We start from the raw sequence: 22,307 nt of genomic DNA, 5'->3' as shown, positions 1-22,307 counted from the left end.
TTTTTAATGACATTTGGGTGACCCCGAACCAATATGTTACGCCAAAACCGTATCAAAACTGATTTACTGAGTAGAGACGGAAAAGCAGCGATCAGCGAGATAATTATGGCTTCAATCGCCGATGGCGGACGGTATAATAGCGACAGTGTATCCTTAGCGGATTATGACTTTATTCAGTTATTCTGCACTGAGAAAAGACAAATGCTGGAGAAAAACCGTTCTTTTCTGTAGCATTTCTGCATAATGTCATCTTTCGCCGAAGCAGCGTTTTTTTCTGCAGCAAAACATTTTACTGCAGTAAAATTGAAATCAAGAATGCTGCAGTAAAACGGTGCTGTTGTTTTACTGCAGAAAACCTGTTTACATTTTTTCTGCAGCATTTTGAACTGGCTCTTGGCGGATTATGACAATTATTCAGTTATTCTGGAGAAAAACCGAAATGCTGGAGAAAAACTGTCTTTTCTGCAGCATGATTTCTGCATAATGTCATCTTTCGCCGAAGCAACGTTTTTTACTGCAGTAAAACAGTTTTTCTGAAGCATAATGTTTACTTGGGTTTTCTGCAGCATTATTGCGATTAACTTTTTCTTCAGAATAGTCTGTGACCGTTTTTCTGGAGAAAAATGAACGACCTTGTAAAGTAGCGTTTGTATTCGTCGCCCCCCGCTGGGATAGTATAATAATTTGTTCCGCAGTGTACCAATCAGAAGGCGTGTAGCATAAGGGCATTACTCAGATATTCAACTTGACAACTACTGGTGGCCGAACGTGAACAATTTCTGAAGCAAATCGAACACGAAGTGGACTACTGTAATGTTTTGCTTCAGAAAAACACGTTGCTTCGGCGAAAGATTACACTGTTATGCAGAAATGCTGCAGAAAGGACAGTTTTTCTCCAGCATTTATGTTTTTCTGCAGAATAACTGAATAATGCCAAAATGCTGAAGAAAAAGTGTAAACAGTTTTCAGTCTCCAGTAAAACAACATCATCGTTTTACTGCAGCATTCTTGATTTCAATCATTTTACTGCAGTAAAACTGTTTTACTGTAGAAAAAAACCGTTGCTCTTGCGAAAGATGACATTATGCAGAAATGCTGCAGAAACAAACAGTTTTTCTCCAGCAGAATAAAGTCATAATGATAACAGTGGCCATGCGAAGGCCCGCTTGCTATGTATTCCACTGCCAGAACTGGATCCGCGGGGTGAAAACCAGTTCCAGCTGCTTTAGATAAGAACCATAACTCATGTGCAGCTTTCTATCAGGGGACGTTACTCTCAACGTTCGATATAATAGGCCATCTTCCCGCGGACGCTGAGATCTTCTGCTATCAAAAGCGGCCTGAAACTGAAGCTCGTTTTCTGGATTCAGATTTTTTTTTGCGTGAAACCCACGGCTTTCAATTAAACACAGAGAATGTCTTCAGGCGATAGCGAAGGCGAAGTGCAGGAGAGCGATTTGCCCTCTGCAGCAGAGTGCGAGGAAAGATGTCAGAAATTTGCAGAAGTCACAGGAACCGACACAGCTCTAGCTATGTTCTTCCTCCAAGATCGACAGTGGATAGTGGCCGTAAGTTCTGAGCGAGAGAGACAGACGTCCATGCCTTTTGCACTTATGTTGTTGACAGTTGGTTTCTTTTCCTCTGTGACAGACAGAGACATGCAGCAATATGTAGCCTTGTAGGACGTCAGCCGGTGTCACGATTTCATCTTTCGCCTGTGTACATATTTCCCCCTCGATATATATACTCAAGACTGAAATGTTGTTTCCTGGTAAAATTAAGAAGTGAAATTATTTATGGACGAAAAGCATGTCAGTTTCTTGCATGTAAAGAAAATTGGTGGTGAAATGTAATAGATTTCACCCCCAAAATCGATTTATTTGAAAACGTGTACCGAGTGGTTACGTCCCTTGAGTAAGAAGGGAAACATTTTAGGATGAATCAAATTTCTAAGTTAAATTAAAAACAAGAAGAGCAAACGCTCGATCGAGTCACTTTCGCAGTTCTGAATATTATATGAGGCATCAGATGGACAGGAAGAAATTGCTATTCACAACACAATACAGATGTAAATAATTTGATGTAAAGAATAATCCTATAAAGTTTGAATCAAATCCGATGAATAGTTTCAGAGATATGATATTTCAATTTTTTTCCTTCAAGACATACCTGTGACCTTGAAAAAGGTCAAAGGTCACCAAAGCAGACGTCAAAGTGTAGAGGTCACTGGGAGTCACGTTCACATAAAATTTGAGCCCGGTCACTTTTATAGTTTCCGAGAAAAGCCCAACGTTAAGTTGTGTGTTGCCGAACAGAAAAGGCTAGTTATCTCCCTTGTTTTTCTGATAACGTTCGTAAAAGGCTACAGATGTAAATACTTTGATGTAAAGAATAATCCTACAAAGTTTCAATCACATCCGATGAACTTTGTCAAAGATATAAAATGTCTAATTTTTCCTTTGACGCTGACCTGTGACCTTGAAAAAGGTCAAAGGTCAACGAAACCATCGTTACAGTGTAGAGGTCATTGGAGGTCACGACTAAACAAAATATGAGCTGGATCGCTTTGATAGTTTCCGAGAAAAGTCCAACGTTAAGGTGGTGTCTACGGACGGCCGGCCGGACAGACTAACACTGACCGATTACATAGAGTCACTTTTTCTCAAGTGACTCAAAAATTGGTTGGACAAATTTGGCCCCATGAATGTAAGGTACACAAGGTCGCTCATCAGTACTATCAAAGGGAGATTTTTTGTTCAGTGTAGACTAGAGTTTATACTAGATCAACGAGGCCGAGAATCGAAATATCACCACGGCGAAAGATGAAAACGTCACACCGGCCTTGTTTATATCACATAAACTCCATACTTACTACACACACCCCCCCTCCCCATTCCTGTCCTAAGTGCTGCTGATCAAACTTTGGATCCGTCATATTCCACCCATGGAGTCTTATTCGTGATGAAAAATGGTATTTAAACATATTCTTCAACGCAAAATTTGTCTTTGTTTCACTCAAGGGACTTAACCAGTAAACCACTCGATGTGTTTTAGAATAAATCAAATTTTGGGGTCAAATCTATCGAATTTCATCACAAATCTGTTTTAAAATCAAGATTTTGACATGCTTTTCTCCCTCAAAATAATTGTACATCTTGAAATTTGCAGGGAAGCATTCAGTCTAGAGTTTATTTTGGTAGATGCCGGGCTGACGTCTTATCTATAGCCGCATGTTCTTCATGCAGCTGCATACATACAATAAAAAAAAAGTCTGGTGCGCCCCATTTTAGAGTTAGTGAGCATGGGCACTCTGCGTGGCAGCCTTTTCCAGAAAACTGCAGCAACATTTAACATGTGCAGCTTCAAGCTACCAAACTGATTGCATCCTTACCAAGACAAACAATACCCAGAAAGGCGAGAGAAACCTGTTCCTATAAGTTAGAGCACAGGAGGAAATGGGTGACATAAATAAGTACATGGATTAACAAAAACAAAACATTTTTAGCTATCGGGTTGTAAACCTGTGGAACAATCTGTCAGACTGTGGTCACTGCTCATAGTCAACAGTCTCAAGAGTAGACTGGGCGCTCCCTTGCAAAATCTGCCATCAAACTATTACTCGGTCAGATTGTGTCATCGACTATAGACTTTTTATCATCACACATTGTCACCTGTTTGGTTTGTTTTTGTGTGCATCACTAATAAAACTGTGTCCAGGCCCTCACAGGCCTCAACCAATGTTCAAGTCCAGAGAGAGGGTAGAGGTATTCATGGAAGCTGATGCATTTTATGTATTTCAGACTCAGAATGGGCGACTTTGGGTAGCCAGATGGATTCTGAAGAAAAAATGCAAGCATATAAATCTTCAGCACACCCTTACCCTCACGAACCCCCCCGAAAATGTTATGTGAACAGAGATGGACAAATTGTCCGTCCGATCGCCAGGGGCGAGTGAAAAATCCGCCGGGCTAGCAGAAACCGCCTGGCTGGCCTGTGAAAATTCTAGTCAAATTCAAAACTTTTGTGTTTTCTATCGAGTGTTAAAGCCATATAAACACTGCAGATGCAGGAAGTTCACTAGTGACTTTCTCGCAGCTAGGCGAGTTAAAATTTTGAGATTTGGTCATCCTTGGTGAAACAAATGTTGCTGTTTGTGCAGAGAGCTCTGGACGCCTTCTTTGCACAGAACCCAGGCTATGGGGAGAGTATGCAGGAGTACCCGACCTTGAATGCAGCTGAAGACCCCCTTGCAGCCGCTCAGTCGATGTAAGTTATCCTTTATAGTACAGCAGTCCCTCTCATGAACGGACACCCTTGGGTCAGAGGAAATCTATTCGTACATTGCAGGTTACTGGTTACAGGAGGGGCCCTCCTTCCCCATCACATTCACACGCATGCGCACACACACACACACACACACGCACACGCACACACTCACACTTAAAAATTGTGTCGCTGCAGAAAGACCCAAAGTTTCACTAGTTGTACTACCAGCAAGCTCTTTCAAGAGAACAATTCATTTAAAACTAACTATTTACATAAGTTTTAGTCTGTATGTATGTTGAAGGGGATCAGGGGAGGGCAGCAAAATGACACTAGTTGTAGTACCAGCAAGCTCTTTCAAGAGAACAATTAGTTAACTATGTACATAGTCTGTATGTATGTTTCAGGGGAGGGCACAAAATATCACGAGTTGTAGTACCAGCAAGCTCTTTCATTTTCAAGAGAACAATTCATTTAAAACTAACTATGTACATAGTCTGTATGTATGTTGAAGGGGATCAGGGGAGGGCTGCAAAATGTCACTAGTTGTAGTACCAGCAAGCTCTTTCAAGAGAACAATTAGTTAACTAACTATGTACATAGTCTGTATGTTCCAGCGGAGGGCACAACATTTCACTAGTTGTAGTACCAGCGAGCTCTTTCAAGAGAACAATTAGTTAACTAACTATGTACATAGTCTGTATGTATGTTGAAGGGGATCAGGGAAGGGCAGCAAAATGACACTAGTTGTAGTACCAGCAAGCTCTTTCAAGAGAACAATTAGTTAACTAACTATGTACATAGTCTGTATGTTCCAGCGGAGGGCACATTTCACTAGTTGTAGTACAAGCAAGCTCTTTCAAGAGAACAATTAGTTTTTTGTTTGTTTGTTTGTTTGCTTAACGCCCAGCCGACCACGAAGGGCCATATCAGGGCGGTGCTGCTTTGACATTTAACGTGCGCCACACACAAGACAGAAGTCACAGCACAGGCTTCATGTCTCACCCAGTCACATTATTCTGACACCGGACCAACCAGTCCCAGCACTAACCCCATAATGCCAGACGCCAGGCGGAGCAGCCACTAGATTGCCAATTTTAAAGTCTTAGGTATGACCCGGCCGGGGTTCGAACCCACGACCTCCCGATCACGGGGCGGACGCCTTACCACTAGGCCAACCGTGCCGGTTCGAACAATTAGTTAACTAACTATGTACATAGTCTGTATGTTCCAGCGGAGGGCACAAAATTTCACTAGTTGTACTACCAGCAAGCTCTTTCAAGAGAACAATTACTGAACTAACTATGTACATAGTCTGTATGTATGTTCCAGCGGAGGGCACAAAATGTCACTAGTTGTAGTACCAGCAAGCTCTTTCAAGAGAACAATTAATGAACTAACTATGTACATAGTCCGTATGTTCCAGCGGAGGGCACAACATTTCACTAGTTGTACTACCAGCAAGCTCTTTCAAGAGAACAATTAGTTAACTAACTATGTACATAGTCTGTATGTATGTTCCAGCGGAGGGCACAACATTTCACTAGTTGTACTACCAGCAAGCTCTTTCAAGAGAACAATTAGTTAACTAACTATGTACATAGTCTGTATGTTTCAGCGGAGGGCACAAAATGTCACTAGTTGTACTACCAGCAAGCTCTTTCAAGAGAACAATTAATGAACTAACTATGTACATAGTCCGTATGTTCCAGTGGAGGGCACAAAATTTCACTAGTTGTACTACCAGCAAGCTCTTTCAAGAGAACAATTAATGAACTAACTATGTACATAGTCTGTATGTATGTTCCAGCGGAGGGCACAAAATGTCACTAGTTGTAGTACCAGCAAGCTCTTTCAAGAGAACAATTACTGAACTAACTATGTACATAGTCTGTATGTATGTTCCAGCGGAGGGCACAAAATGTCACTAGTTGTACTACCAGCAAGCTCTTTCAAGAGAACAATTACTGAACTAACTATGTACATAGTCTGTATGTATGTTCCAGCGGAGGGCACAAAATGTCACTAGTTGTACTACCAGCAAGCTCTTTCAAGAGAACAATTAATGAACTAACTATGTACATAGTCTGTATGTATGTTCCAGCGGAGGGCACAAAATGTCACTAGTTGTACTACCAGCAAGCTCTTTCAAGAGAACAATTACTGAACTAACTATGTACATAGTCTGTATGTATGTTCCAGCGGAGGGCACAAAATGTCACTAGTTGTAGTACCAGCAAGCTCTTTCAAGAGAACAATTACTGAACTAACTATGTACATAGTCTGTATGTATGTTCCAGCGGAGGGCACAAAATGTCACTAGTTGTAGTACCAGCAAGCTCTTTCAAGAGAACAATTAATGAACTAACTATGTACATAGTCTGTATGTATGTTCCAGCGGAGGGCACAACATTTCACTAGTTGTACTACCAGCAAGCTCTTTCAAGAGAACAATTACTGAACTAACTATGTACATAGTCTGTATGTATGTTCCAGCGGAGGGCACAAAATGTCACTAGTTGTAGTACCAGCAAGCTCTTTCAAGAGAACAATTAATGAACTAACTATGTACATAGTCTGTATGTATGTTCCAGCGGAGGGCACAAAATGTCACTAGTTGTAGTACCAGCAAGCTCTTTCAAGAGAACAATTAATGAACTAACTATGTACATAGTCCGTATGTTCCAGCGGAGGGCACAAAATTTCACTAGTTGTACTACCAACAAGCTCTTTCAAGAGAACAATTAATGAACTAACTAGGTACATAGTCCGTATGTTCCAGCGGAGGGCACAAAATGTCACTAGTTGTAGTACCAGCAAGCTCTTTCAAGAGAACAATTAGTTAACTAACTATGTACATAGTCCGTATGTATGTTCCAGCGGAGGGCACAACATTTCACTAGTTGTACTACAGTGGAACCCCCCTTTTAAGACCTCCAAAAATCTGGGGAAATCAGGTCTTAAAAAGGAGGGAGTCTTAAAATGGGGGTACATTTACAGAGGTTATGAATAGGAAATCCAAAGATCTAAGGTCTTAAGAGGGAGGAAGTCTTAAATTGGGGGGACTTTAAAGAGGGGTTCATCCGTACCAACAAGCTCCTACCGGCACGGTTGGCCTAGTGGTAAGGCATCCGCTCCGTGATCGGGAGGTCGTGGGTTCGAACCCCGGCCGGGTCATACCTAAGACTTTAAAATTGGCAATCTAGTGGCTGCTCCGCCTGGCGTCTGGCATTATGGGGTTAGTGCTAAGACTGGTTGGTCCGGTGTCAGAATAATGTGACTGGGTGAGACATGAAGCCTGTGCTGCGACTTCTGTCTTGTGTGTGGCGCTCGTTATATGTCAAAGCAGCACCGCCCTGATATGGCCCTTCGTGGTCGGCTGGGCGTTAAGCAAACAAACAAACAAACCAACAAGCTCCTTCAAGAGAATGATTAATTAACTATGTACATAGTCTGTATGTCTGTTCCAGGGGATCAGGGGAGGGCAGCGAAACCAAGGTACCTGATGTCCAGCCTCATCGTGTTCGCGTCATGTCCTGGAACATCGATGGCCTTGACACTGCAAACCTGAAACAACGCACTAGAGCTGTAATCAACACTATCAAAGCGTGAGTTAAATTTTTATCCTGTGATAAGTGCTTTTGTGTGTGTTTGCTTTTAGAGAAAAAGTGGAAATGTTTTCGGTAGATACTGTCCTTTTTCTGTCTTCTCTCGGAGAAGTGGGGGTAATGTAATATCTGAGATAGTGTGCGTATTTTTTTCCCCTTTCAAGTTTCAGAGATAAATTGGATTCAGGAAATTATGCGTTTTCTTCAGTCTCCTTTCCTTTCTGAGAAAATGTAAAGTGTTTGGTGGGGTGGGGATTATGTACAGTCTGAGACGATGAACGTGCGTTTGTCTGTCTCCTTTCGGAGAAAATGGGTAGGTATAATGTACTCTCTGACACAATGCTTGTGCATTCTTTCTGTCACCTTTTGTAGAAAATGCAAAGTGTGGGTTGGGATAATATACTCTCTGACACAATACTTCTGTCTCTTTTCAGAGAGAAAGTGGAGGTGGCCTTGCTGCAAGAGGTGGTTGCAAACAGTGAGAGCGTGTTGCGTGAGAGTCTGACAGACTACAAGATAATCAGCGGTGGCACTAGCAGCAAGGAGGGATACTACACAGCCATTCTGCTACACAAGCAACACACGCATCTGGACGACTTTGAGACTGTTCCCTACTTCTCCAGTACCATGGGGCGCAACCTGCTGGTCGTCAATGTGAGTAGAATTGACGATGGTAGGAAATAACTGTCACTGCTACATGACCGTTCGGCAGATTTATGCCGCTTGAAGCTCGGCATATATTTTTTTCGTAAGCAGCATCTATTTCTCAAACAGTCCGGAATCCTTTGTGGTACAGTCTTCGCCAATGGTTCTTCTGGTATGTGACACTTTAAAAAAATGGCGCTCTGAAAGGACATAGCCGAAGTAGACAAATGTTATTCGGTCTTTAACTCCATACTTGTATTTTTTTAACCGTGAGATCAATTCAATGTTTTATAAATGAAAGCATTCACTCATTAAAAGATACGAAAGATAACTCTTCCATTCTTTTATTTGACAAGTAAATAAAATGGTGACAGGGCTGTTACAGTGGCACCCCCTTTTAAAACCGCCCAATTTCAGACTCCCTCCATTTTAAGACCCTGTTTTCTCAGATTTTTTGTTCATAACCTCTGTAAATTTACCCCCATTTTCAGACTCCCTCCTTGTTAAGACCTGATTTTGTCAGATTTTGAGAGGTCTTAAAAGGGGGGTTCCACTGTACAAAATGGCGACATTTTCCGTTAAAAATATCATGTATTGCATGATGTGCAGAGCACGGTGAAGGGTGTTCCCATGACGCTGATGACATCACACCTGGAGAGCACCAAGTCACACGCAGGGGAGCGTAAACGACAGCTGGGGATCGGGCTCAACCGCATGAAGGACGCGTCCACTGAACGCACTGTGCTCTTTGGAGGGGATCTCAATCTGCGAGACAAAGAGGTGGGCGTGTTCATGGTTTTTGAACTGATCCTGATACCATTTAGTCAAGTTTTGAGAACCCATATGCAGATCTCATAACGTCTGCTATACACAATGCTAGCTATGACACATATATGTTTCAATTTTTACCAGCTGCCTGCAAGATTTGAGTGTAAATGAATTTGGAAACTAGCAGTGGTTCTTTGACTACGATTTTTTTCAAGTTTGAAATTGACGGAGTTACTCCCTGTGTCAGTTGTCACAGAAGTAGATTGTTAATGATACAGTCAAACCAGCTCTGACGACCACCTCTTGACGATGATCACCTGCGGATTATGAAGCCCCCAAAGGATACCCAACAAGTTTACGTTGTTGAATAATTCACCTTTCTATAGTAACCACCTTTTTATAACAACCGCTTTTTGTTGGTCCTTTGGGTGGTGATTATCGACAAGTATTATGACTGTATTTAAAACTATTATGTCTGATTTGTGATTGTAGTTGATAAAAATCGATTTATTTGAATGTGCATTGTGTACGTGATTGTGTTTTTATTTATTTGAAGATTCTTGAAACATGTATTGTTGCTGTAATGAACATTATTATAATGAAGATTGATTGTAAGGCGCTTAGAACTATATTAGGATTTGCGCCATATAAGTACATGTACCCTTATTATTATTATTTCTTGCTGTTTCAGCTGGAGAGCATAGGGGGGCTGCCAGAGGGCATCGTGGACGTGTGGGAGGAGACCGGCAGCCGCAAGGAGGCGCGCTACACCTGGGACACCTACCGCAACGACAACCTGGCCACCGACGGCAAATGGCGGACCAGGCTGCGCTTCGACCGCCTCTACCTGCGACAGTGCTCACCACCAGCCAAGCTCAAGCCCGTCTACTTTGAGCTGGTCGGGCTTCAGAGGGTACCCGACGTGCACCGTTTCCCTAGCGACCACTGGGGAATCTTGGCTCACTTTGACATTCTGTCAGGATCGGGAGATTCAAGGCCCTTTGGAGCTCTGTCTGCGAAAGAGGCTGAAGAGTCGCAAGCTAAGTCATCATCATTAAAGCCTGAGAATTCAAAGTCTTCAGATGCTCCAGCATCCTCTGGCAAAAAGTCGGGGAACCCTGAGGCTCAGCCCAGCGAGGGCCCACCCCCAGCCAAAAGACCCAAGGACTGATGCAGCTAGTTAGTGTGACTCAGGCAGTAAAGTGACCTTGAGATAACCTTCAGTGTTGCAAGCACAAAGCAGTGGAGATGTTAACACAAAGCAGTAGATTCCTTTGAGTGATGGTTGGAAATTTGACTTTGTGTTGTTTTTACTGTTGTTACATGTATTGTTTGATGAGGCGTGGGTAGTATGGTAGGCCATGCTTGGCTTGAAGGTAGAATTTTTGTCACAAAGTGAAGACAAGAGCGCTCTCCCTGTTCTGTCTGCCTTTTAGGCCTGTTGTAGAGTTGTACATTTTGTTGTAGTCCTCTGTCTTCAAGTGTCATTTTTGTCTTATTGGCAGAATGTGTTTTGTACAATTTATGGAGCCCCCGCGTAGTGGCTCCTTATGGAGCCCCCGCGTAGTGGCTCCTTATGGAGCCCCCGCGTAGTGGCTCCTTATGGAGCCCCCGCGTAGTGGCTCCTTATGGAGCCCCCGTGTAGTGGCTCCTTGTGGAGCCCCCGTGTAGTGGCTCCTTATGGAGCCCCCGTGTAGTGGCTCCTTATGGAGCCCCCGTGTAGTGGCTCTTTATGGAGCCCCCGTGTAGTGGCTCCCTGTTTTAATGTACCTTCTGTTTAAAAGTTCCTCTCCTTTGAGATCCAATGTTCTCAGTTTGTTATGTCTTTAAAGGGGGCTTGCTAGTATCAGAGAAGGGGCGGGGTGGGGGCTTTGTGGTTTGCAATTCAAAAAAGAAGCCATGTAAAAGCTGATTTAGACAAAGTGCCATGCCAGTATAAATGAGCTGGGAATACTGTGCCAAAGTGTGCATTCAAGAACTTGTTCTCTGTTTTTTTTAAAGCTAGAGCTTTGACACTCCACACACTCCTATGGCTTGATGCCATGACTGTGGGCTGGTTGACCCTCATTAAATTTCAAGGTCGCAGTCGGTACAGGTTCAGGTCATAAAAATGAAAACACTTTTCTTCAACATTTTTGAGTCACTTGAGAAAAAGTGACTCTATGTAATCGGTCAGTGTTAGTCTGTCCGGCCGGCCGGCCGTCCGTCCGGCCGTCCGGCCGGCCGTCCGGCCGGCCGTCCGTAGACACCACCTTAACGTTGGACTTTTCTCGGAAACTATCAAAGCGATCGGGCTCATATTTTGTTTAGTCGTGACCTCCAATGACCTCTACACTTTAACGATGGTTTCGTTGACCTTTGACCTTTTTCAAGGTCACAGGTCAGCGTCAAAGGAAAAATTAGACATTTTATATCTTTGACAAAGTTCATCGGATGTGATTGAAACTTTGTAGGATTATTCTTTACATCAAAGTATTTACATCTGTAGCCTTTTACGAACGTTATCAGAAAAACAAGGGAGATAACTAGCCTTTTCTGTTCGGCAACACACAACTTAACGTTGGGCTTTTCTCGGAAACTATAAAAGTGACCGGGCTCAAATTTTATGTGAACGTGACTCCCAGTGACCTCTACACTTTGACGTCTGCTTTGGTGACCTTTGACCTTTTTCAAGGTCACAGGTATGCTTCAGGTATGCATTGTGTTGTGAATAGCAATTTCTTCCTGTCCATCTGATGCCTCATATAATATTCAGAACTGCGAAAGTGACTCGATCGAGCGTTTGCTCTTCTTGTTAAAACTTCACATGCTTCTTGTGTGTAATGACCCTGACATGGTCCAAATCCGGTTGGTCCTATTCAGATTGCAAGGTTACATTCGGGTCTATTTTGAGTAAATCAGTTGGAAGTTATCATTTTCTAGAACGTTTGTTGAGCCAGGACAGCAGATAATTTATTTCTGATTCATATTATGTATGGCATAGGTGAGTCGCATGGGCATTTGCTCCTCTTTTTCTGCTTCAGAGTTGCTGGCAGTATGACTTAATGCAAGCAGAGTAGGGTCTGGCAGCAGTTGGTAGCCAGTCCCAGTGCGCTCTTTAAAAGCACGCAGTTGTCAGATACTTTTGAGTGAAATTTATATTCAGCTGAATTATCAAGTACATAATTATAGAGGTGATTGTTGGTCTTTAAAGTGCCATGGTTTTGTAAATAAGTTAAGTATCACTATCAGACGTGGGAACCCATACGATTTCGCCGTATTCAGTACGCTTGATTGTCTAGAATACGATCAGTACGGTCAGTGGGAAAAAAATACGACGAGAACAATTCCTAGACTACTTTTCTTCATTAGTGCGTCCCGATGCCGATCCAGTGTGTTGACACATGGTTACAATTTTTGTCAATAAACATGGAAAGAAGCATTTGTTTTAAATGTATTGGAAAACTAACGGTGCGATGAACACTTGCAGCATGGTTGAATCATGGCTGTTCAAATGCTTATTTTTCTGGACAAAACACCAAGTTTGTTTGAGAATACTCCAAGTGCAAAACAGGGGTTCCCAGGCCTGCACTTTCACTGCCTAAAACCAGTGTGAATGTGTTAGTCACTTTATGCTTGCTGACTAATGACACACATACATGTGCACCTGTCTTTGAACAATTGTTGAAAATAGAAAATAATAAACGATAACAAGAAATTCTCTTGTTATTTTCATACTGCCAGCTTGTGTTTTGTGGATGATTTATTATCAACAGATCTAAGGAGAGAATGCAACATGAGAACCTTATAGATGAAGAAAAACACCCACAAGTCTGTTGGACCAATTCATGTTAGTTATGTGTATTGTTTCATTTTTTTGGTGTGTATGTGTGTGTGTTATTTGTTTATTTAATTGGAGGGGGGATAAATCTTGTAGTCTAGGAGTTCAGCATAGACTGTGCAGTAAAAGTGACATTCTCTGCAACAAGAAAGCTTTTAAGAGTGCTTAGTCCCTGTTTTCCCTGAAAATTGAAGCATACAATCTATGCATTCAGTTATTGATCATGGGTTATAAAATAGACAAATACCGAAAATAACTGTCAGGTTTGTATGGGTTGTGAAAGAGTGAATACCCTTGCCAGGCATGGGAATTGTCCGCCGAATTTTTTTTTTGTTCCGCCGAAAATGCAAAAGTGTCCGGCGAAAAAATAAAAGGGGGAGGCACACAAAAAAAGCACCGGTTACTTTGGCCTTTGCGCAAAAGCCCTCGAAAACTTTCCGTACTTTGTTCACGCACTGCTACCGCCCGCCTCAGTTATTGAACTTTTATGTTTGAAAGTAAACCAGATTGCACAGATTGTGTTACAAGTTACATTTTCCTGTTTGTCTCAACAGATCAATTTTTTTTTTTACAAATTTAAACCATATAATACATGTATATATTTTTTTTCTTCAAAGAAGCAAAAATTGGTACATTTTTGTACTAAAAACTCTGATTCTAAAAACAGAATTTAATGGCAAACTTGGAGCTTAGATGACACCAGATTGCACCATCTGGGTTCTTTGGAGAAAAAAAATTTCCGAGGGGGCATGCCCCCGGACCCCCCTAGTAAGGCTAGGCGCTTTGCGCTGTCAACTTGACACTTCGCGTCTTCAGTTATAAATTTTCCGCCTTTTTTTACAATTTTCAATTCCCATGCCTGCCTTGCATTTTACTCGGACAAACATTCGAGGGGCCAATCACTAGCGATGGGTGTCAGAAACATGTGGACAGGAGCACGTGTGAAGTTGTTTGTCAGTGAAAAGCAAGGGTATTCACTCTTTCACAACCCATACAAACCCTGACAGAGTTATTTCCTAAAATCTTCTTGTGCATGATACAATCAGACCCTAAAGATTACACTGGGGTTATTAGGAGAGATTCTAAAGTGGTTTCCTCGGTCCAAGTCCTTAAAATTACAGTAAAAGCTGTTATGCCTAAGCTTCACTTAGCTAGCATAAAATAGACATTTAGCTGCTCGTCTCACGTGTTACCTTTCTGTGTTCGCCAGAGAGAAACCCAAGATAGATGCCTCCTTAACAGGAACTTGTGTTTTGATGTTCAGCTACCCAACAAGATTTCATTTTGACGTCAAGCTATGTAACATTAGATACAGTCATACATGTCGAATGCTGATGTTTGTGAAGTTTTGTGACAAACATATGTAAGTGTACACACACACACACACACACACACACACAGTCGGGCAAATTTTCTCAAATGTTCCAAAAGCCTTGTGTGGTTGTACTTAAAATGTTATTTCTTTACTCGCAAAGAATATCATGCAATGTTGTGAAAACTTACAAATTCAGAAAATACTTTATTTTAAAAGAAAAGGAACACGAGACTGACAGAAGTCTGCATTATAAAATATTTGATGAAAATACATTGTGAAATGTTCACAGGACACAAAAACCTGTGAAGAAAATTGAGAGAAAGAAACAAATCCTGCTTAGCACAAACATGGACGTGTTGTCTGAATTTCTTCGACGCTCCTAGTGGGAAAAAGTCAAGGCACGGTGACAAATACAATGTAAAGGTGTGCCCTGTTCACAAAAATTGAACAGTTATAACGTACAGTGGAGTCTATCAACATCAATTTGTTTCATAAGTTGCAAACATACGTGAGAAGCACAAAATTGAACAGTTATAACGTACAGTGGAGTCTATCAGTATCAACATCAATTTGTTTCATAAGTTGCAAACATACGTGAGAAGTATAAAATTATAAAATTTCAAAAATAAATTTTCATTTAATTAATATACTTACCAACTCACATAGATAGCAATAACTTTGTTTGGTTGCTAAGACATTGAAGCACTCTTACATGGTTACATGGGGAGATAACTCTTAAGAAAAACAACCACCGGCCATATAAGGCATGGGTCGCGGCAGTTATCTCCCCTACCGGCGCCCGCGCATGCGCAAGCCGTATACCGGTAATACTCATTCCGTTCTGAAACCCATATCCCTTTAAATAATTTGCGGGGAAGGCTGGGAGGGAATTCAGTATGTGAGTTGGTAAGTATATTAATTAAATGAAAATTTATTTTTGAAATTTTATATTAAATTACATATTCTTACTCAACTCACATAGATAGCAGATTGCTAATCTAGGTGGTGGGTAAAATATATACTCACAGTTAACAACGAGAAAGCATCTGTCTCGCAGCCACCATGGCTGGCAGGCCAAATGTTCCATCCATACGAGAACTTGCGATATCCCGCAAGTAAAAGTTCATGAACGGTGCTTCAATGTCTTAGCAACCAAACGAAGTTATTGCTATCTATGTGAGTTGAGTAAGAATATGTAATTTAATGAACAGTTATAACGTACAGTGGAGTCTATCAACATCAATTTGTTTCATAAGTTGCAAACATACGTGAGAAGTATAAAATTGAACAGTTATAACGTACAGTGGAGTCTATCAACATCAATTTGTTTCATAAGTTGCAAACATATGTGAGAAGCATAAACAAAGAGTGACACGGAAAACTCTTTTGAATTGCCATATAAATGCCTTTTCTTTATCACCAGGTACACCATTACCATGACAAGCTAACTCAGACACACCTTTTGGTGATCAAGAATGAATGTACATGTACTCTGTAATGAAAGCTTCGACCTTGACAATCTGTTTGTTTGTTTGTTTATTTGTTGCTTAACGTCCAGCCGACTACGCAGAGCCATATCAGGACGAGGAAGGGGGGGATGAAGGGGACCACTTGTCAAGCGATTCCTGTTTACAAATGCACTAACCCATTACTTGTGTCCCAGCAGGCTTTAGTAAAACTAAATTAATACCTACTGGAAGATTACCAGTTTCCAGTATGTTAAAATAGGCTTAACCTATCTACTGCTGGACTTACATCAGAACACTAACAGATTAAACTATACATGAATCGCGAGACAAGCGGCAAGAGAAGAGATTTTTGGAAAAAATACAGGTGAATGAGCAAGAAGGCAGAAAAAAGAAAAGAATTCATGAAGAAAAAGAGAGCATGACAGGAAAGAGGAACCAAAAATCTACCTAACAGCAAACTAGAAAGCTCCTGCGGTTCCAAAAACAGGAGGGGCCTTTAATTTCATAACCGCAGTGCCCCACTGCGGGAAACTGGCATTCAACAACGAGCAAAGTGTAATGGACAAAATGTAAGCTAACACGACAATGCCGATTGTGATTTCTTGATAAAAACACAAAACAAATACCAAACAACCAACAAAACACAAGAAGTTAAATTTTTCGTAGAAAAAAGGTCAAGAGAAACCTAACAGACAGGTCTCCCAGTGGCCACAGAACTAGCTCCCAAAGCACTCGGGGAGAAGTGACTGTACACAAGGCTGCGTACAATTTATATGGGAGATTTATATAGCGCTTGACGTTCTCTAAGCGCTTTACATATTAATATCTGCCGTATGATGGAATTTTTTACACAATATATCACGCATTCACATCGGCCAGTAAATCTCAAGCCATTACGGCGAATATTTTTCTTTTCACGGCCTATTATTCAAAGTCACACGGGTATTTGGACTTTTTTTTTTTTTTATCTATGCCTATACATTTTTTTTGGCCAGGAAAGACCCTTTTGTCAATCGTGGGATCTTTAACGTGCACACCCCAATGTAGTGTACACGAAGGGACCTCGGTTTTTCGACTCATCCGAAAGACTTGCACTTGAACCCACCACCTGGGCTAGGAAAGGGAAGAAAAATGCTTACGCCCCGACCCAGGGTCGAACTCGCAACCTCTCGGTTCCGAGGCAAGTGCACTTTACCACTCGGCCATCCTTTCAGGAACTCGAATCTGACCAGGATTTATTAGCATGTGAAAAATAAATACAAAACAATTATGTGAAGAAAAAAATTGCACCAATGGCTATCTTTACACAAAAGTAAGTGTAGGTCTGACAAAGCTTACAGTTTTAATACCTGTAAGATAGGGACTTTATTTAAAGGCGGGTACTATTGACCCAAACTGTCCCTAATTGCTCCAAGATTTGTCCACGCACAGACTCTCTTCATTTCATCAAACTGTTGGCTCTTGTGAGCGGAGATATTACACAGATCACTATAGAGTACAGATTGGAGTAGAGCTATAGAGTTCACTGAGTTTAAGGTTGTAATATATCACACCTGCGCACACGAGGATTGCCTTAGCATGTATTATAAGTGCTTGCATGAATGCCCGTGCAATTATTCAAAGCGAAAACGTTGTTTTGGGTAGTCTTTTGGTACGGTATTGTCTCCAATGGACATTGCCTTTGTTTACACTTTAAAGTCATGCAGTGCGATCTGACCCTGTACAACATGGAATGAGCAAACTCTCGCTAGACTAGATGTTTGAATTCCTGAATCACATAGTTTTTGTTTGACCTAACAAATGCACATTCACAAGAACTGAATAAAACACGATGATGAATAGATGCATGACTGTGTCACAGAAGAGCCTTTTCTATGATAACTGCATGTTTTCAGATAACATTTAGATTTAATCAATTAGCTTCTTTACAAATCATTTCAAAGCAGATTAAGCACAGCAAATGACCTTTAAACACTGAAGAAAACATCTCCAAAGCGGATACTTTCTTGCTATAAAATTCAAAATAAAAAATAAATAAAAACAATCCGCAAGCATAGTTTTTTTTGTAATGTCAGGCTCAGTGCTGATCATAAAGTCTAGATACTGCTTCTTCTTCTTCTTCGTACGACGGTTGTGTCAGGCTCGGAATCCGGAGGATGCCATGAACATGGACGTTCTTTCCAGGTCCTCCAGTGCTCCCCACATTTTGGTCCTCAGATCTGTTTGGTCAGGCCATATAAAGTCTATACTAATTATCATTAGTATCATCAGGACTGGGTGGCCGAGTGGTAACGCACTTGCGCTCGGAAGCGAGAGGTTGCGTGTTGAGGCCTGGGTCAGGCCGCAATTTTCTCCCCCCTTTCCTAACCTAGGTGGTGGGTTCAAGTGCTAGTCTTTCGGATGAGACAAAAAACCGAGGTCCCTTCGTGTACACTACATTGGGGTGTGCACGTTAAAGATCCCATGATTGACAAAAGGGTCTTTCCTGGCAAAATTGTATAGGCATAGATAAAAAAAGTCCATCAAATACCCGTGTGACTTGGAATAAAGTGTAAAAAGGTTTTGCCGCAAGAGCTTCCGACTCTTTTGCATTCAACAAACCTGCGAAATAAAAATTAAGCGTATCAGCATTCTTTCAACAGTCTAACTTTTATAATATCTTCTGAAATGAGAATATGAAAATGTAACACAAACCATGCTTAGCAACATTGTTCAAAACTACAGTTTCTGTACATTGCGACATTATTAACCGAGGCGCTTTTCTGCTGGCGCTAAACAAACATTTTCAAATATAATAAAAATGAATACAGTTCAGTATTAATATTTTCTTCAGAGTGTTTTAAATTTCTTGTATCTGTTTCTTAACATACAATGGAGTACACAAAGCCTTTCAATATCTATAAGATTGCAAGTCAAGTAAGTTTAATAGCTAACCTACTCTAACAAATTAAATAAAGTGTCAACTAATATCTATTTTTTAAAAGCCTTTTCTTGAAGAAAAAGAAAGAAAGTAGTATTAAAGGAAAAAGGTTAAAAAAAAAAACAGAGGGAAAGGATACTATGTATGCATTTCATGTCTCAATCTTTTACATCACAGGCGATGAAATTATAGACCGTTTACTTTGAGTAATTCTCAGAACAATAAAACATTCCCCCAAAATAATATGATATGTTATCAAACAGGTTTGATGCGTCTTAAAGATACATTATTCCTTGTTTTTCCCGATCAACTGCACCTCTACAGATGAGATGATTTACGTGGACGCATGCCAAAACTCAGAAGCCTGGCTGCTTCTAGAGTGGATTGGAGATTCTTTGCCGAATTTATTATGACACTAATTTGTCAGTCAAACTAATGCACATACACACAAAGTCTGCACAACAAGGAAGAAGCCAGGCTGATCCGTTTTAATGTACACTTCGAAACGGAAGCATGTGCATGTACAGTTACGTACACAATCATCTAAAGGGGAAGGATTTTAACCCTTGAAGGTGTCACGGTGTAGAAAGAGGGAGGATGTTAACCCTTCAAGGTGTCACTGTGTGGAAAGAGGGAGGATGTTAACCCTTCAAGGTGTCACTGTGTGGAAAGAGGGAGGATGTTAACCCTTCAAGGTGTCACTGTGTGGAAAGAGGGAGGATGTTAACCCTTCAAGGTGTCACTGTGTGGAAAGAGGGAGGATTTTAACCCTTCAAGGTGTCACGGTGTAGAAAGAGGGAGGATTTTAACCCTTCAAGGTGTCACTGTGTGGAAAGAGGGAGGATTTTAACCCTTCAAGGTGTCACTGTGTAGAAAGAGGGAGGATTTTAACCCTTCAAGGTGTCACTGTGTGGAAAGAGGGAGGATGTTAACCCTTCAAGGTGTCACTGTGTGGAAAGAGGGAGGATGTTAACTCTTCAAGGTGTCACTGTGTGGAAAGAGGGAGGATTTTAACCCTTCAAGGTGTCACTGTGTGGAAAGAGGGAGGATGTTAACCCTTCAAGGTGTCACTGTGTGGAAAGAGGGAGGATTTTAACCCTTCAAGGTGTCACTGTGTGGAAAGAGGGAGGATGTTAACCCTTCAAGGTGTCACTGTGTGGAAAGAGGGAGGATGTTAACCCTTCAAGGTGTCACTGTGTGGAAAGAGGGAGGATGTTAACCCTTCAAGGTGTCACTGTGTGGAAAGAGGGAGGATGTTAACCCTTCAAGGTGTCACTGTGTGGAAAGAGGGAGGATTTTAACCCTTCAAGGTGTCACTGTGTGGAAAGAGGGAGGATGTTAACCCTTCAAGGTGTCACTGTGTGGAAAGAGGGAGGATGTTAACCCTTCAAGGTGTCACTGTGTGGAAAGAGGGAGGATTTTAACCCTTCAAGGTGTCACTGTGTGGAAAGAGGGAGGATTTTAACCCTTCAAGGTGTCACGGTGTAGAAAGAGGGAGGATTTTAACCCTTCAAGGTGTCACTGTGTGGAAAGAGGGAGGATTTTAACCCTTCAAGGTGTCACTGTGTAGAAAGAGGGAGGATTTTAACCCTTCAAGGTGTCACTGTGTAGAAAGAGGGAGGATTTTAACCCTTCAAGGTGTCACTGTGTAGAAAGAGGGAGGATTTTAACCCTTCAAGGTGTCACTGTGTGGAAAGAGGGAGGATTTTAACCCTTCAAGGTGTCACTGTGTGGAAAGAGGGAGGATTTTAACCCTTCAAGGTGTCACTGTGTGGAAAGAGGGAGGATTTTAACCCTTCAAGGTGTCACTGTGTGGAAAGAGGGAGGATTTTAACCCTTCAAGGTGTCACTGTGTGGAAAGAGGGAGGATGTTAACCCTTCAAGGTGTCACTGTGTGGAAAGAGGGAGGATGTTAACCCTTCAAGGTGTCACTGTGTGGAAAGAGGGAGGATGTTAACCCTTCAAGGTGTCACTGTGTGGAAAGAGGGAGGATTTTAACCCTTCAAGGTGTCACTGTGTGGAAAGAGGGAGGATGTTAACCCTTCAAGGTGTCACTGTGTGGAAAGAGGGAGGATGTTAACCCTTCAAGGTGTCACTGTGTGGAAAGAGGGAGGATTTTAACCCTTCAAGGTGTCACTGTGTGGAAAGAGGGAGGATGTTAACCCTTCAAGGTGTCACTGTGTGGAAAGAGGGAGTATGTTAACCCTTCAAGGTGTCACTGTGTGGAAAGAGGGAGGATGTTAACCCTTCAAGGTGTCACTGTGTGGAAAGAGGGAGGATGTTAACCCTTCAAGGTGTCACTGTGTGGAAAGAGGGAGGATTTTAACCCTTGAAGGTGTCACGGTGTAGAAAGAGACACTTCTTTTCCGAGACATAGGGAAACTATCAAAAAAAAGGCTAGTAATAATGTCTGTGGTCGATTAAATTTCAACACTTACTAGTCCGCTGGGCTAGTGAATTTCAGAAATGTTTTGAACTTCTGCATCCCTGAATGTGCTTCACACAATTAACATGCATGATTTTTCTCCTTCTTGAAGGGTGGACATTCTGCAGTCATTCCAACAGAGCTGCCAAACTGTTTAAACATTAGAAGAAGGTGGCGCATACAACTCTAGAAATTAACAAAACTGTGTATGACATATATATTGAAGAAACGAAATATGTGTGCCACTATGTGTCCCTTCAAGGTACCTGGCACTAGAATATGTCCATGGATAATTATTCTTAATTAGGATATATTTATACTTGCATGATCTGCGTTGACATGTGTTGCTTCAAACTACCAGACTGTGAAAGCCCAGCATCAAACACTGAACATGCATGGTTTTTTCCTCCGGGCATGTATTGCCATGTGTTGCGTCAAACTACAAGACCCTGACAACCTATAGCAGCACACACTGTGTGAACCTAGCTCCACAATCTGTACATGCATACTTTTTCACTCTTTCTTTGTTTATTTGGTGTTTAATGTCGTTTTCAACCACGAAGGTTATATCGCGACGGGGAAAGGGGGGAGATGGGATAGAGCCACTTGTCAATTGTTTCTTGTTCACAAAAGCACTAATCAAAAATTTGCTCCAGGGGCTAGCAACGTAGTACAATATATTACCTTACTGGGAGAATGCAAGTTTCCAGTACAAAGGACTTAACATTTCTTACATATTGCTTGACTAAAATCTTTACAAAAATTGACTATATTCTATACAAGAAACACTTAACAAGGGTAAAAGGAGAAACAGAATCCGTTAGTCGCCTCTTAGGACATGCTGGGGAGCATCGGGTAAAATTTTTAATTCTTCCCCCTAACTCGCGGGGGGTATACCTTTTCACTCCAGAATGCGTTAACATTTGTTGCTTCAAATGACACGACTGTCTGAACCTAGCATCACACTACCCACATGAATACTTTTTCATTCCTGAATGCGTTAACATGTGTCGCTTCAAATTACCAGACAGTGTGTGAACCTAGCATCACATTCTGTGCATGAATACTTTTTCT

The 22,307-nt window shown here is 41.5% G+C and overlaps 1 protein-coding gene across 1 annotated transcript; it reads left to right on the top strand.

Annotated features, from left to right (window-relative positions):
- The first annotated feature begins 1,249 nt into the window (after window positions 1-1,249).
- LOC138945991 (tyrosyl-DNA phosphodiesterase 2-like) lies at window positions 1,250-14,722 on the top strand. Its single transcript, XM_070317526.1, has 6 exons — window positions 1,250-1,568; window positions 4,160-4,266; window positions 7,734-7,871; window positions 8,306-8,525; window positions 9,126-9,296; window positions 9,976-14,722. The coding sequence occupies exons 1-6, from the start codon at window positions 1,416-1,418 to the stop codon at window positions 10,453-10,455; spliced, it is 1,269 nt and encodes a 422-aa protein (XP_070173627.1). The 5' UTR covers window positions 1,250-1,415; the 3' UTR covers window positions 10,456-14,722.
- Window positions 14,723-22,307: the final 7,585 nt, after the last annotated feature.

The sequence above is a fragment of the Littorina saxatilis genome, linkage group LG13, assembly GCF_037325665.1.
Source record: "Littorina saxatilis isolate snail1 linkage group LG13, US_GU_Lsax_2.0, whole genome shotgun sequence".
NCBI classification, from domain to species: domain Eukaryota; kingdom Metazoa; phylum Mollusca; class Gastropoda; order Littorinimorpha; family Littorinidae; genus Littorina; species Littorina saxatilis.
This window is presented reverse-complemented; position numbering and strand designations above follow the sequence as displayed.

Excerpts from the sequence above, each read along its gene's own strand:
- LOC138945991 (XM_070317526.1), top strand. The coding sequence starts at position 1,416 with ATGTCTTCAGGCGATAGCGAAGGCGAAGTGCAGGAGAGCGATTTGCCC. Across the intron at positions 1,569-4,159 it reads ATCGACAGTGGATAGTGGCC|AGAGCTCTGGACGCCTTCTT; the intron begins GTAAGTTCTGAG and ends CTGTTTGTGCAG. Across the intron at positions 7,872-8,305 it reads GTAATCAACACTATCAAAGC|AGAGAAAGTGGAGGTGGCCT; the intron begins GTGAGTTAAATT and ends GTCTCTTTTCAG.